Here is a 16,969-nt window from a genome sequence, read left to right as displayed (position 1 = left end):
CTCTCCATCTCCTCTCCCTCTCGCAAACTCAAACCTCTCAGATGCATAATTTTCAACCAATCTTATTATGACTTTCTCCCATCTTTTTACTTAAAACTATAATTAGTATTGAAGTTTGCACCCCCATATAAATGATTGCTATACATACCCATCACGCAAAATCCTTTCAAGTACTAGTCTTTTGCAGTTTGCACTTCCCCACCAACACTTCACTCTACACATCTTCCTTTCTCTCCCTGGAAAAAAAAGAGATAGAACCAACTCTCCAAAATACTCACAGAACAAAGAAAAAACAGCAACAATGTCAAGAAACACACAATTCTACACACAACTCCCTCATGAAGGATTATATGGAACTCAACCCATAATGGATCATCATCAAAGCCACCTAATTGTACCTGATCATCACAACCAGCAACGATTGCATCATTGGGGTAGTAGTGCTTCAAACCAAAACCAAAATCAAGTTGTTTGGTATTCACAAGAAGCAGCAAGAACACAACAATCAGTAATCTCAGATGATGAAGAAGGAGAAGAGTCAGGTGGTGGTGGTGGTGGTGGTGGAAGAGCAGGTACTAATGAAGTAGTAGAGATAGAGGAAGAAGAAAGAGAACATATGTTTGAAAAACCATTAACACCAAGCGATGTAGGTAAACTGAATCGATTAGTGATACCAAAACAACATGCAGAGAAGTACTTACCACTCGGTGGTCATGATTCGTTACTAAGTTTTAAAGATGAATCGGGTAAGGATTGGAGATTTCGTTATTCTTATTGGAATAGTAGTCAGAGTTATGTATTAACTAAAGGATGGAGTAGATTTGTTAAGGAAAAACATCTGGACGCCGGCGACATTGTTATGTTTCAACGTCGTCGTTTCGATGGTGAGCGTTTGTTTATCCGATGGAGACGTCGGAATTCACCTACACCAACAGCAGCAACAACAACAGGAGATGATCATCAATTCTGCTCATCACGGTCGTCACTACAAGTGGTTCCTAATTCTAATACTTCTAATTGTAATTCAAATTCATCATCATCAACAACAACTAATTCAACATGGAACCAAGCTAATTTCTATCCTAATATCCAGCAGCAGCACTACCAGTACCATCATCATCATCATCAACAGCAACATCACCATGGGCCTCCTTCTTATCCTTCAACTCCTCTTCATCAGCATCATAATCACCATGTGCCTCTATTATATCAATCTCCCTATCTTCATGCAGGTAATATACCCCACAACCACAACTCCAACAACTACCCCATCTCTTTTCATTCACATTTTTTAAATTTATTTATTAAATTTTGGCTTCATATTTTTGCAGTGGGACATAATAAAGATGAGGCAGCGGTTGATGAGAAAATGAAGATAGCAGCAGGAGGGAATTCAAAGAAATTCAGACTGTTTGGTGTCAATTTAGATTTGCCAAATTGATGATCATCATCAAAAACCAGGGCCGAATCCACATTTTGCAGCATCATCAGGAGGAGGCAGCAGCAACCTTCATGGTCCCCAACTCAGCTCAAGCCTCAAACAGTAGTGACTATCGATCTTGAAAATATCCAAATGCAATTTTTAATTTAATTTTATTTTGTTTTTCTGTTTTTTTGTTGGAGAAAATGTATCTAGTCAGAGTTCCTTTATTTCCCCTCACGCATAAAAATCCAGGGTTGATGTTATCACGGCGGGGACCAAATTTTAGACTCAGTCTCTCTCTCTCTTACTTGCTAGTAGTACCTAGTTGGGCAAAAACAACACAAGTTTTATTAATATTTTATGATGATTCTCTTGGGGTAAAGTCTAAGCTATCGTAATTGCTTACGTACAACTTCTTCTTTACTTCTTCAGAACACATGGAGATAGGAACCAACCAAACCAACTTCCTCTCTGCACGTTTAATTCATGGTTAAAAATGTTGAGCAAACAATTTTACTGCCGAGTAAAAAAAATGTAGTTCAAGTGAAAATAATATGTTGTCATTTAAGCGAAATGGAGTTGTAGGGTCCAAAGACTAAAAAAAAAGACCAAAGACTAAAAAAAAAGACTAAATTTGGGTTTAGTCCGTCCTGTGGCGTAGCGGGTGACAAGTAAATTTGGTCGCGCGTTGATATAAAGTCCGCTTCATCGTCCAGCATAGATAAAGATTACGCCTGACATGGGGCGTTGATAAAGATAACGCCTGGTATGGGGCGTTGATAAAGATAACGCCTGGTATGGGGCGTGAACTATAGCAACGCCTGTGTGGGACGGAGATTATACGTTCGCCCGGGTTCAAAAATAAAAAAAAAAAAAAAAATGGGGCGTTGATAAAGACAACGCCCCAAACAAATTTCCTAAAGTTTTAAAACTTTAGGCGTTGACTATATAAACGCCTCTCTTCAGGCGTTAAGAATATAAACGTCTGTTGCCCGCGTTAACTTTACGTACGCCCGACGGGGCATACATTTAACCAACGCCCCATCCAGGCGTACATTTTACCAACGCCTGTTCGTTGGGCGTTAACTATACGAGTGCCTGATGAGTGGCGTAGACTATATCAACGTCCGTGGTGTAGGCGGAGATTATATAAACGCCTGACTATATTTTGGTTTGGTCTTGGTCGCCGACCAAATTTGGTCTGGTTTTTACTCTTTGATCAAATTTTGATCGATAGTCCATCCCACTGCGCCAGCCCACTGGACCAAATATTTGGGTTTACTCGTCCATTGCAGTTGCTCTGAGTGACCTAGAAATGGTTTATGGGATGTTGTTGTACAATGGAATGATGATAATATATGTTTGTGATTTGACTATTCATGGGAAAATTTGGAAAAGAAATAGTGTTTGGGAATTGAGTATACGAATCATGATCAACATCAAAAAGCACCTTCTCATGTAAAAGTACCAATCAGATTTTTGGACAATATGCTGCTGTATAGTGTTATGCTTTTACTGTATCTTTGATTCACATGTCAAAAACAACACAAATTAAGGTAAACATATCTGTGTCACCGTGTAAGATCTAAGAATCAGTCCCACATTTTGCTCACAGGAATCACCCAAAATATGTTGATTCAAAGCTAAATACACAAAATGCATAATCTGATATGCTGTTTTTGTTAGCCGGGATGATTTACTCAGGTGGTTGAGACGGAACTGTATAGGGCAAGTGCTGGCAGTTTCACGCGTAAAAAAAAAAAAAAAAACTTTACTCATTTTTTTCTTTTATGGAGCTTTTTACAGACTTTCAGTTTCAGGTGATCTCAACTTCATGATAGTTTGGAAAAAGCTTGGCCTGTGTTTAATGTCAATGCAAGAGGGTAGATAGAGATATAAAGAGATTTTGCATGATGGGCAGAAGAATTTATGACACAGTGTGGCGTAATAGGTTAGCCATAAAAAAGAGACTTTAAGTTCTTCTCCCCACGAGATGTCACTCGTGCACAGCACTCCAGCAGTGCTGCTGCTGCTGCTGCATTTGGGTAAAGTGAGAGAAATGGCGGGGGAGGGAGGGAGGTATATCTGTCAAATGTGACGTCTCTGGATTTGATCGACAACCTACCAGTAATAGTATTGTGGAGTTATGGAAAGAAAAATAAAGGATTTCAGAGGAACCAACAAAAAAAAAAAAGTAAGAAGTACACGTCCCTGAAGAACCCACCTCCTGAATTTTGGGGGCCATTCAAGTGCCTGCATTAACTCGCAACAGCTGTTGATAAATTTGTAGCTACCCAGCATTCATCATTTGACAACGCTGCAATTAGATCAATATTTGGGATTTTTGTTTTGTTTAGCAACTCGGCGTGGATTTGGAAGGCATGGCAAAATCTTATTGTCCCACATGAACAGACACTTAAAAAAATTATTGCAAATGGTTTTCTTTGTTTACCATTGCACTTGGCATTCATTGCAAAATGCTCAGGAAAATTTGTAGCCTAAGTATTGACCTTGATCTTATGTTGAAGAAAAGAAAAAGGGAAGAAAGGAAACGCATGCAATACATTGCTTAAATTAAGTTGAAGAGCGCAAGGAATTGAAACAAGTTGCACAACCAGTAGTAGTAATACTTCCAAGTTCCAAGTGCTCCAACCACTCCATGCATATGCGTCGACACACTTAGATTAGCAAAGTTGATAAATTTCCCCATTTTAAGCTATGCTATATAAGAGTTTGCCAATTTTTTCTACAGTGTACATTTCACCAGTAAGGTACAATAACTACAGTTTTTAGGATTTTAGTATTCAAAAAGTCTTTGCAGACCGAGAGAAGGAAAAACCAGGTGAAAACAGCCACACACAAACCCATCCCTGCATATCTCCCAATGGCTGGGCCCACTGGGATCCAAAAAAAAAAATGGTGGGTGGCGGTTTTTACCAGGTTTATGTGTGGCGATATGTGGAGAAGCACTGTTCAGGATTTCAGTGGATGGTCTGTCAAAAACACCCAATTTTGTTCAAGGTGTGTATTTTTCAACTTTAGATCCTGGGCATCATTACTCCCTAAGTATCTGCCTAGCTTATCTCATGATTTGATTTTGTTTAGATACGGCATGGTTGCTAGAGAATTAACCATGCCGGTATTGACCATAAGTAGTACGGCATTAGCCATATATACAAGTCTTGACTCTATGGAGTCATTAACCGGTGGATAGAAAATCGAAACGGCCTGTCAGGGCATGGGTCTTTAAATTTGCAGCTGAACTTGTCATTCGATGTCGATTCCTTCCACGAGCGCCATTCGAACAGTGTACGAATTGTTCTGAACACTTGATTCGGAATAGGAAGTAGTAAAACCAGGTAGGGGTGGGAACCACAAGAAACAGTTTTTTGTTATGATGTCAAAAGACTCAAAACAAAGTCTTTTAGTAGCTCATGACTCATGTACCACGAATCTCTTTTCACTGTATACATGATACTCCATCGTCCCATGGTGATTTATTTTTGAAAGAAAAAAGAGTAAGGGGTAAAGTAAAAGATTATTGTCATGGATTGATGGATGTGATGGGATTTATGACAGGCCCATGAGTCAGGTACTAAGTTCCTGTAAATAGTAAAAGTATGGTGGTATAGTAATGGCTTGAAAGGACATACGCAAATAGCATATTTAGGGTACTTGTTGCATATCTATAAAAGGATACAGTAAATATGTCAGACACTTTGGACAAGCAAACGTCTTACCTCCCATTCCTCTTCAAGAAAAGACTTCCTGCCTTTAAAAGTCTTCTGATTTTAGTCTTCTTCTTCAAAACTTCAACATTATCATCATCATAGAAAAAGAGAAAACAAGAAATTATATCTTCTGTGGGGAATGCAATAAATTTCAGGTTCAATTAGCTGGTAAATGGTAACTATATTATTGTCCCCCGGACCAGACAATAATATCACTTACCTTAACTTAATGCCCAATCACTGACAACAGTAAAACTCTATCCGGAATGATTGAACTTTTCGTGAACCATAATTCATTACACTATGATGAATGCACCACTGTGAGTGTGAGATGAATGTGGAAAGAAGAAAGACTTTTGCGAGAAATTTTTGTACCCATTTTGCTTTTTTCTTTCGGTTGCTTGTTAGGTTTTTTTTTTTTTTTTTTTTGCTTTTCTAAGTTGGAGTCGACCAAACAAATTATCCTTTACTTTTTACCTGTTATGAATGGGAATAGAATACCAAAACTTTTACAAAATGACATGATAATTGCCAGCACCTGAAGATATAACGAAACGTGTAACGACGATGCATTTTAATTAAACAAATTTATGTTGGAGTTATAATGTTGTCAAACATGGGTCCAAGAACATAGCTCATTGGTATCCCATCAACTCCGGTAAAGAAGTAAGTCAGTGATTCAATTCCCGCCGCCGTAAAGGTATGTAATAGATTAGTTGTGTTGTATTCTCCGTTCCCAATTATATCTCATTCCAACCCCAGATAAAATATTCAAGCCCGTAACACTTGCAATTTTATCAAGGGAAGGGAAAAAACATATTTCTTAGCCAATTCCCACAGGGGCACACAGACTGTGACTCTTTTAGCAGAAAGTTGAGTGCACAAAAGTAGCCGTGTATGGACTCTTACAACTTAGAAACTCTTTTACTAGAACGAGCTTATATCGATAATGCAGAATGCACCCAATCCAAGATAATTAATCTAACCAAATCCTAACTCATGTTTCTAGTCAAGCAAAATCCCGAATAACACCAGGAAACGAACTCCGTACTTAAATTTTACACTTCAGAGGGAAGACATTTTGAGATTGAGACAGAGAGGAAGGGGGTTCTAAGATCAAGTTCCTCTACACTTGGTCATTTCAACCACCAGGTCTTGTTGGAAATATGGCCGGAGAGTAGACTTACTTTTAAAGGCCCATTAAATTCACTTTCTTCAGAACCTTTTCTTAAGTGCTTTCTTACTTCTTAGTGGAATAAAGTTAGTTTGGGCTTTATTGGCAACATCAGCTGCTGCTCTATACAAATGATTTGTGCTACAAAAGCTATCGTAGTGCAAATTTACTAGGCAACAAATATAGGATTTTTCCCTAATTCTTGACTGTGTCCCTTAATCATATATCTTTTGTTTTCCATGTTGCCACTCGCTACCCCTTATCATTTGTGCTACACCAACCATATGCCCTACAATAATATATCTGATATGATGACCAAATTTCGTCCATTCTTATTTGATTTAAATCAACTTAAATTTTGGCAAGTTTAAAAACTCATAAACCAACAATGGTAAGACGAAATTACAAAGAAGATATTTCTTATAAAACGTTATTAGTAGCTCAATAAGTTTTGAGTATCATTTAGTATGATGTAAAACAACAATTTTGGTTGAGTTATAAAAAAAGCTTGATCATGTTATTTTCTCAAAATACACAAATATAAACTAAAGAACACGACTAACAGTGGAAGAAAAAAATATATGTTCGGACTATTAATCAAGAACAAGGCCGAACCTGTGATGTTTGGTATGAGGAGACAAATGTCAGGTTTGACAGTTTTTATTTTTTTTCGAGACAGTTGTTCGTAGTCAACAACTCTTCTTGATGGACGGACAATGTTTATTGAACGTTTTGCGTCAAAAATTACACTAATCGATTTAATCTATTATGGTAACATTCATACTGAGAATTAGGTCTACGTAATGCGAATTAACTTCATTCTACGCATTATAATATTTATTTCCCACAGGGGTAAGGACTTGCAGTAGTACTAGAAAAGATTAAGATGACAATTTAAATTATAAAGGTTTTTAAATTGTGTATTGAACACGTAAACACGAAATAACATAGTTCGGGATGTTCTTTGAAGTTGATAACGAACTATTTGATGTATCCGAGATATCATATGAAGGTTGTGAACTACATGAAAAAGACAAAAATAAAAGTAGACAATAATAGTATTGAAATGGAAACACTAACACAACTAAAAGAAAAAAAAATTCTTAAACAAAATAAAGATAAGACCAATTAAGACAATGAATTCAAATTGCAGTCAAACTGCACTCATCATCACCCAAATAGTATTCAGTCCATTGTCGAATATATTTGCACCCATGCTCCAGTTGAACCAAAGTGACGCACTTTCCATCAACATTTATACTGTCTTTCTTCAACAACAGGTTAAAATCAGCAAGATGTTTGAAACACAACATAAAAACACTCCAAAAGTGTCTTGGATGAATCATATAAAAATACTTGATATCAAAGTGATAGTCTTTAATAAAAACATCGACAAAACGTTGTCTCTTCACAATACCAAAGAAGTCATCTAAAACAACAATAATTTTGTAACCAAAGTATCCCATTTTTCTGAGCAATATCGAGAAAACAAACAAAATATTAGATTTGAACGATTTAGTTTGTCTTTATTAACTTTTAAGCAATCCAAACGTCGATTGATATAGTAAACCCTGAAAACAAATTAAACCAACCTTTTCAAAATCCCTATAAAGTCCATCTACCCACATTTACTATTAGTATAGTCAAAATCGCTCTCTAAGATCTATTATTCGTCGAGTAATTCCGAAAACTTCCGGAGAAAAAGAGGAATTACCTATCATAGACATGGTGTGATTTGATTCTATTTAGTTTCTCGGTCTTTCGAGTAAAGGCATGCGTGGTTGGATTAATCGGTACTCACTATATACCCAATTTGATTTTTGATTCCAAGCCATTTGCGATTTTTAGCTATTAAGGCGGTCGATTTAAACTGGTTTTTGAGCTAAACGAGTTGGCTTTGAATGCACCGGAATCAGGAAAAAAATTTGTAATCCCTCGGATGGGAGTTATCAAAGTTAAAAACCTCTAAAAACATGATAAATAGGTTTAATATAATTAATAATGTTACACACTTAATTACATGATACTATTAAAATGTTAATTTTAATTAGGTACAAGTCACGACTTATAAGTAGAAATATCTAAGTCTCTAATATATAGGTTCCGATCATTAGGCCGAGTTTTGGTGATTTCCAAATCCGAATTCATTGCTCTTCGCTACAAGCTGCCCAACCGAGTAAGACCGAGGAGCGATTTCGACTACTTTAAGATGCTTAGTTCATAGTACAATTAGGTTAAGAGAATGTATTGATTGCGAGAACAATTGTATTTGGTGGATTTGTAATTAAATGTTGATGTAACCTCCAAACTTAATACATAGTAAGGTCGGTTAAATTACTAATCTAAATTTCTGAATCCAACATGTGAAGTGTAGTGACATTGTTTGTTTAGGTAAAATTCTCTTAGGAATTCTGAAGCAGTACTCGTTAATATACTAGTGGTATCTGACTCAGCACTGCCAACTGTCAAACATGCTTTAATCCCTTCCAAGTAAACTGAATATGAAACTATTGATTTGACTAGAAATAGGAAACCAACTGATGCAAGTAATCTCGTGATGTAGAGACATTATTTTTCGATACTTTGCTTGATATATCTCATCAACATCATTAATGATGATTGGGCAGAATGTATATCAATTCATGATGATGCCCTAATTTTTCATTTAAAAACAAAGAAAATTTTTGTCCCAACACAGTTTCTCAATCAAAGTTTCATTTTTCAAATAACCTTTTGAGATAACGACATGTAATATTTATAGTTCATATCATACCCACAGCCGATACAAATACAAAGGCAAGCAATGATCCTAAAGTTCAAATATACACATATGAAATTCCATCTGTTTTATTATCTGATAGAGTGCAAACAATTATTGGTGGTTGTCAAAACCAATTCAATAACAGTGGTGCTGGTGAAGGAGGTAGTCAAGGTGTTGTCACTGATGGTCATGATGAAAGTGGTGATGATGATTATGAATATGGTGGTCCGAGGACTGTCATCCAATCTTCTATATGGAATTAGAAGGAAAATGCATAAAAATAATAGACATTTTTGTGATTATAAGGAAGAGAAAATTGATAATGATGAAGTTGTTAGAGCATTGCTCGGTCGAACTCACAAGTGTTGCTATCTCAAGCTTGTTGTCAAATTTAGTTGTCAAAACTATATCTTGATTTTTAGTCTACAATTAGTTAAGTCTCGGATTAGGATAAAAGTATGTAGTTGAGAATCGGACATCACTACGTTCTACCGTTTGAAATCGAAGATCAACTGATGCTTTTGGAGAACTTCTTCAATAAAAGGTATGTGAAGACTGAACCACATATTTCTCAAGTTATATTCATCCTTATATCTATGAGACGTTGTCGCATAACTAATTAGACTTTTGCAAGCATATCAAGAATTTCGAGTCAAGTTTATTTTGGTAACTAGTTCTCGAAATATATGACTAAGCTTAATGAACATTTGTTCATACTTGATGAATTTCAGTTAAGAGTAATTTATTGTTCATAATCTACATCGTGATTCAAGAATTATCATTTGAAAATAGCATGAACAGTTATATGTGTCATTGATGTTATTTGGGAATGTTTCAAATTGATTTAAAGAGAAATATAGAACTACTGTAAATATGGATATTGGACAATATGCATACCAGCTTACATACTAGTGAAAACTGCTATAGGTCCGAAACCATAGTAGGAGTAGCTATATGTGGACAATGATTTAGTGGTATCCATACCCGGTATCCATACCACAAAAAGTATGTGAACTCGTAAACCTGGAATGGTACGCATACCTAGTATGCATACCGAAAAAGAAATGTTGGTTTTGAAACCGGTGGGGTATACATACCCGGTACGCAAACCAGAAAAGTTTTGCATTGGAACTTATATTTGTCTTAAGGGTACACATACCCGGTGAAAAAGCGGGGGTTTAACAACCACACCCGATATTTCGCTTAGCAATCTATATGGACTAACTCCAATATACTTTCAAGAGAATCAACTAGACCATCAGAATCAATCTTAAGAAAAGTATATCAAAGAGTTATATCTCAATTTCTCAATTCAATCCGTAATCAAACAAATAGGAATTTGCGTGCCAGATTGAATATAATAAATAACTTGGATGGTATCAAAAACTAGTATTTAAGTGTCAATCAATTTAATCAACAACCAAAGGTTGGATTCACAATTGATTGAACTTACGCACAACCTGTGATATTTCAATTATAAAAACAAATATAATACGGAAAAGAAATAACACAGACACCAGAAGTTTTGTTAACGAGGAAACCACAAATGCAGAAAAACTCCGGGACCTAGTCCAGATTTGAAAACCACACTGTATTAAGCCGCTACAAACACTAGCCTACTCTAAGTTAACTTCGGACATGAATGTAGTTGAGCCCTAACCAATCTCACACTGATCAAGGTACAGTTTTGCTCCTTACGTCTCTGAATCCCAACATGACTATACGTACTTGATTCCCTTAGCTGATCTCACCCACAACTAAGAGTTGCTACGCCCCAAAGTCGAAGACTTGATAAACCAATCTGTCTCACACAGAAAGGTCTATTGAATAGATAAATCTGTCTCCCACAGATAAACCTATGAGTTTTATTCCATCTTTTGATAAATCAAGTTGAACAGGAACCAATTTATAAACCATTCCCGAAGAACAACTTAGAAATATCAATCACCTCACAATAATCTTAATTGTATGGTAGCGAAAAAAATATTGTGGAATCACAAACGATGAGACTAAGATGTTTGTGACTAATTTTTATCTTGCCTATCGAAGATTAAATCTCAAGCAAATCTTAGAGAATATAGTACTCAATCACAATAAAGAACAACAAGATCAGAACATGGAACTACAGAGAAAATAGTTGGGTCTGGCTTCACAATCCCAATGAAGTCTTTAAGTCGTTAACCTACAAGGTTTTGGAAAAACCTAAGGTTAAAGAAGAATCGACTATAGTCGCAACTAGTATCACACAAGTGGTGTAGGGATTAGGTTTCCCAGTTGCAAAAGTTCTCCTTTATATAGTCTTCAAATCAGGGTTTGCAATCAATGTTACCTTGGTAACAAACCATTCAATATTCACTGTTAGATGAAAACCTGATTAGACTCAAGCTAATATCTTTCAACTGTTAGATCGAAATTATCTTGTTACACACAAATAAAAAGTGTTAGAGAATTGCTACGTCGAACTCGCATGCGTTGCTGTCTCAAGAATGTTTGTCAATGTTAGTGATCAAAATTATAAGTTTTGATTTCTAGTCTATTATAGCTAAGTCTCGAATAGGATAGAAAGTGTAGTTGAGCTCAAGGACTTCATGGAGATTCATCATACAAGTAGAATAACTACTCAAGGAACCGGTGGAACTTCTCGACAAAAAGGTATGTGAAGACTTGAACTTATCTATCACTCAAAAGTCTATCTACTCTATCTCCTACTCTTTGAGACAAGAAGTCGTATGCTATATATATGGACTTTGATTATACACATTTGGTATTTCGAGCCTCGTATACCTCGCTTATCTATATCTCGAAATATGAGTTGGTAAGCTTTTCGCCTTAACCAAGTTTATCTTTACCATGTGACGAAAGTCATGATATGTTTTTGTTAGAGCATTGCTCGGTCGAACTCGCATGCGTTGCTATCTCAAGCATGTTTGTCAATGTTAGTGATCAAAACTATAAGTCTTGATTTCTAGTCTACTATAACTAAGTCACGGACTAGGATAGAAAGTGTAGTTGAGCTCAAGGACTTCATGGCGATTCATCATACAAGAAGAAGAACTACTCAAGGAACCGATGGAACTTCTCGACAAAAAGGTATGCGAAGACTTGAACTTATCTGTCACTCAAAAGTCTATCTACTCTATCTCCTACTTCTTGAGACAAAAAGTTATATGCTATATATAGACTTAGATTATACACATTTGGTATTTCGAGCCGAGTATACCTCGCCTATCTATATCTCGAAATATGTGTTGGTAATCGTTTTGCTTCGACCATGTTTATCTTTACTTAGTGACGAAAGTCATGATATGTTTCAATCACTTTGAATATTGCTTTGACGAGAAATGGTGTAACAACTATATAACGTCCTCTAAGAATGTTTCAATGGTTGGAATGAGAATTTATATTACATAACCAATGATGGACATACGTATTGTTGTGGAAACAAATATGTGCATAAGTCCTATCCCTTGAACTAAAGTTTGCGAACTTTGTTGATCAAGAGAAACCGAAAGAATGGATTGTTGCCAAGTCCGCGAACTGCCGAACTTCTCATCCCGAGAAATTATGCTGGAGTTGACAAACTAGCTGCGTTCGCGAACCGGCGGAAAGTCTTTGCCGAGATTTTCTGCTGGAGTTTGTAAACTATGCCCGATTGCTTGAGTCCGCGAACCTAGTGTGCGAACTTAAGAAGGTTATATATCTGAAGATGATTTCTGAACTTAAAATTATAAAGACTAATGAATGCAATTTTCAAACCGTGGCTATAAATTTCATGAACCGATTCGAGTGAATCAAATCATCTTTGCTGCAATTGTGTCTTTTGTAGTACATAAGATTTCCTTGCAATTGAACAACTCTCTAACTAGTTCATTTGAGTCATTTGAACTAGTTATGGTGAAGAAGAATATGGTTGGTATGAAATGCTCATATGTCTAACCTTTTGGTTAACTATTGTTGAACCAACAATGTACACGTTTGGGTACGGTTAACAAACCTAGAAGTGTGCATTTCATTTGTGTATAACAAGCTAAGTTTTCGATCTAACGGTTGAGAAATATTAGCTTGAATCTAAATCAGGTTTTCATCTAACAGTGGATATTGTTTGCTTTGTGACCAAGGCGAAACCCTGATTTGAAAGACTATATAAGGGGACATCTAGTAACTCTGCAAAACTAATCCCCACACTTCACGTGTGATACTAGTTTGCGTGTTAGAGTCGTTTCTCCTTTAACCTTTGGTTTTCATCTTCTAAAACCATGTTAACGACTTAAATACTTCATTGGGATTGTGAAGCCAGACCGATACTACTTTTATCGTAGTTGTGTGATCTGATCTTGTATCTTCTATCATACCTGTACAATCAAATTGATTGGCTTGAGATTAATATCTCCGATAGGCAAGATATAAAAATTAGTCACAAACATCTTCGTCTCATTGTCTGTGATCCCGCAACATCTTGTTTCGCTACCATACGATTAAGATTGTTGTGAGGTGATTGATTTTTCTAGGCTGTTCTTCGGGAATATAAGACCGGATTATCAATTGGTTCCTGTTCACCTTGATTATTATCAAAAGATGGAACAAAACCTTTAGGGTTTATCTATGGGAGACAGATTGATACTTTGATAGACTTGTCTGTGTGAGACAGATTTATTTATTGTCAAAGCCTGCGATTTTGGGTCGTAGCAACTCTTAGTCGTGGGTGAGATCATCTAAGGGAATCAAGTGCATAGTATCCTGCTGGGATCATAGGCGTAGGAGCATAACTCTACCTTGGATCAGTGGGAGATTGATTGGGGTTAAACTACAGTCCAGTCCGAAGTTAGCTTGGAGTAGGCTAGTGTCTGTAGCGTCTCAATACAGTGTGTGTTCAACCTGGACTAGGTCCCGGGTTTTTTTTTCATTTGCGGTTTCCTCGTTAACAAAATTTCTAGTGTCTGTGTTATTTAAATTTCCTCATTATATAGTTTTATCTTTATAATTGAAATAATATAGGTTGTGCGTTAGATCATCAATTAGAGTAATCCAACCTTTGGTTATTGATTTTCATTGATTGATCCTTGGATATTGATCTTTGGTACCATCCAAGTTATTCCTTGCATTTGGTTAGAACTCGCAGTTCCTACTTGAGTAAATCAAATCAAGAGAGAGACATAAACTCGTTGATATACTTTTAATTGATTGAGTCTTGTTGATTCTCTTAAAAGTATATTCGAGTTTGTTCATACAGATTGCTAAGCGAAATATTGGGTGGTGTTGCTAGACCCCCGCTTTTTCAATTGGTATCAGAGAAGGCAAACACGTTTAAGACCTTACAAGTATGTGTTTGTAGCGATCTGACTTTATGGACAGAGGTACTATCTCTATTAACGTACCACTAGTCTTCGATGGTTCTAATTACTTATGGTGGAAAATTTCTATGAGAGCTTTTCTTCAAGAGCGTGATTTTCAATCATGGATATATGTTGTTAATGGCTATGATTCTCCCATTGTGGCAGTTGGAGATGTAAACGTTCCCAAGAATATTGGTGAATATAATCCTGCCGAGATACTTGCTGCAAAGCAAAATTATGACGGTTTGAATGCCGTCATACATGCCATTACCCCAAATCTTCAGCACCATGTGTCAAATTGCAATAGGTCTAAAGATGCTTGGGATATCTTAGAAACCGTATTTGAAGGTAACTCCAGTGAAAAGGAAGCTAGACTTCAAAACCTTAATTCCGATTGGGAGAACCTTCGTATGGCAGATGAAGATATATTTGATGAGTTTAATCACAAAGTGTCTGAAATTGTTAATGCATCTTTTGCATTGGGTAAGACTATTCTTGAAAAGGACATTGTGATGAAAATTCTCAGATCGTTGCCATCTAAATATGAGTCTAAGAAGCATGTCATCGTTGAGTGAAATAACCTTGATAATCTTTCCAGAAACACATTGGTTGGAAAGCTAAAGATCTTTGATCATGAGCATACATCCAAAATCGGAAAGGATGTTGCCTTTAAAGCACAGAAGAATGCTAAATTACTTGATAAAAGTAAAAGTGTTTATGTCTCCGAGGATGATCAGTCTGAGGGTGATTTTTCGGATGAAGATCTTGACAAATCAGTCTCCTTGATCATAAGACAGTTTAGGGATCTTCTATTGAAGAGAAGTAAACGATTTTCAAGAGACAAACCTAAGTCGTCAGATAAACCTCACAATCGCGTCCCTCCTAAAAACAGGGATGCTGACGAGGCTTATGACGAGGAAATGCCACAGTGCTTTAAGTGTAAAGGTTTTGGTAATTTTGCAAACGAGTGCCCAAATCGTAGAAAATACAGTGGGAACAAAGGTCTTGTTGTAACACTTGATGAGATGTCTGAGATCTATGATTCTGATGAAGACAGGAAATCAAGTGCTGGTCTTCTATGTGAAAACATTGATTTTGATAATTCTAGCAATACATATATCAACCTTGATGGTTTGGGTGAAGAAGAGAATCCAATCAAGCTGGAAGAATCAATTGACCCATCCTTTGGAAACTCTTTTTGTAATATTTCAGGATCTACTATGTGTCTGGCGGCTTTCACACCACAGATGCCTGAATACTATCCAAGTTTGACGTGCTCGTTTTGTTCTCATAAGGGTCATGAACTATCAAGATGTTACAAGTACAAACATCAAGTGAGGCACGCCGATAAACTTCAACGAAGAGCAAATCGATTGGCAAGGAAGCTTAAACTTTCTCAAAAGACTGCTGAGGCATGTAGGATTTTATCTTCGTCTAAGAAGTTGGTTTCCAAAGAAAAAATAAGACCATCAGAGAAGAAGGTATGGTCAAATCGCTTTGATAGACATAAGTCTGAGGATTCCCCTTTAGAGGAAAATGGTCGACAGATTGCTATTCACCACAACACAAATTGATTGTGTTGTTTGGTAAATCTTGTCTCATGTGCCTGATCAAAAGAGACAAGGTTGTGTACCAATCAGGCTTTAGAAAAAGTTTTTCTTCTTCTTTTCTTAGTTGTTTGTCTATCAAAATAAAAGAAAGGGTTATTATCGACAATTCTACTCTTACAGGGTTTAGAGTTGGGCGTCCATAAACCTGTTTAAAGGTTGCGAACCCTACATTCCTTTTTCCTCTCTGATATCCTTTATATCTTAAGAATGCTTGATGAGATTGTGAATTCCACTCATAAAAACCAGTTGTTTATAATTGTTCTCTAAGCATCATGTCTTTGGATGGAAAAGATGTCAATATGATTGTTAAGCCATCAATCAAGGAAAAAGAGAAATCTCCAGTAAGAAGAGGAATACAAGAAAGCCAAGGGCTGTCCTTTCTAACTCTCAGAATTTTTCCGATGTTCTTGATGAGTTGAAGGAAGTAAGAAAGGAGATTAGTGAAATAAAGGCTTGCGTTTTAAGATCTTTGGAAATTCAGAAGGCCCTGGTTCGACATCATCAGCCAAGACGGTTCATTGGTATTGACTCCTTCCTCCACGAACCTTATATTCCAATGGTTGTTGACGACAAGGAGTTCGGGAATGATAAGGAATTTCTCAAAGACATTGTTTCCTAGTATGTCTTCTTTTTGGTTTAGTTGGAAGAAGAACTAGTGCTTGAATAACAATGATTGTGACTACACATAGCTATTATGTTTCATCTTCTTGTTCTTTTTTTTAGGTTTATTGGTTTAAATTCTAAAAATATTTGGAGGATGATGTTTTGAAGTATTAATATTTATGATTTGATATATTGCAATTTGTTATGGGATATTGGTGTTTACTTCCGTGAACCATGTTTGTCCCATACTCTGTCAAAAGTAATGTCGTTTGTGATCGGTATTCAGGTACTGGTAAAAGAATGAATAGACTTTTGACAAATACAAAAGTTAAGC

At 36.4% G+C, this 16,969-nt stretch overlaps 1 protein-coding gene across 1 annotated transcript; it reads left to right on the top strand.

The window, feature by feature from the left end:
* On the top strand, nucleotides 1-1,714 carry LOC113338990 (B3 domain-containing protein At2g36080-like). Its single transcript, XM_026584389.1, has 2 exons — nucleotides 1-1,232; nucleotides 1,332-1,714. Exons 1-2 carry the CDS (start codon nucleotides 302-304, stop codon nucleotides 1,439-1,441), a joined length of 1,041 nt encoding a protein of 346 aa, XP_026440174.1. The 5' UTR covers nucleotides 1-301; the 3' UTR covers nucleotides 1,442-1,714.
* The last annotated feature ends 15,255 nt before the right edge of the window (nucleotides 1,715-16,969 follow it).

Source organism: Papaver somniferum, unplaced genomic scaffold (assembly GCF_003573695.1).
Source record: "Papaver somniferum cultivar HN1 unplaced genomic scaffold, ASM357369v1 unplaced-scaffold_19, whole genome shotgun sequence".
In the NCBI taxonomy this organism is placed as follows: Eukaryota; Viridiplantae; Streptophyta; class Magnoliopsida; order Ranunculales; family Papaveraceae; genus Papaver; species Papaver somniferum.
Note: the sequence above shows the minus strand (reverse complement) of the source record. Positions and strands in the feature narration are given on the sequence as shown.

What these genes read in the sequence shown, in the direction of transcription:
- LOC113338990 (XM_026584389.1), top strand. Translation starts at nt 302, where the DNA reads ATGTCAAGAAACACACAATTCTACACACAACTCCCTCATGAAGGATTA. An exon ending in ATCTCCCTATCTTCATGCAG is followed by an intron (nt 1,233 to 1,331) that starts GTAATATACCCC and finishes ATATTTTTGCAG; the next exon opens with TGGGACATAATAAAGATGAG.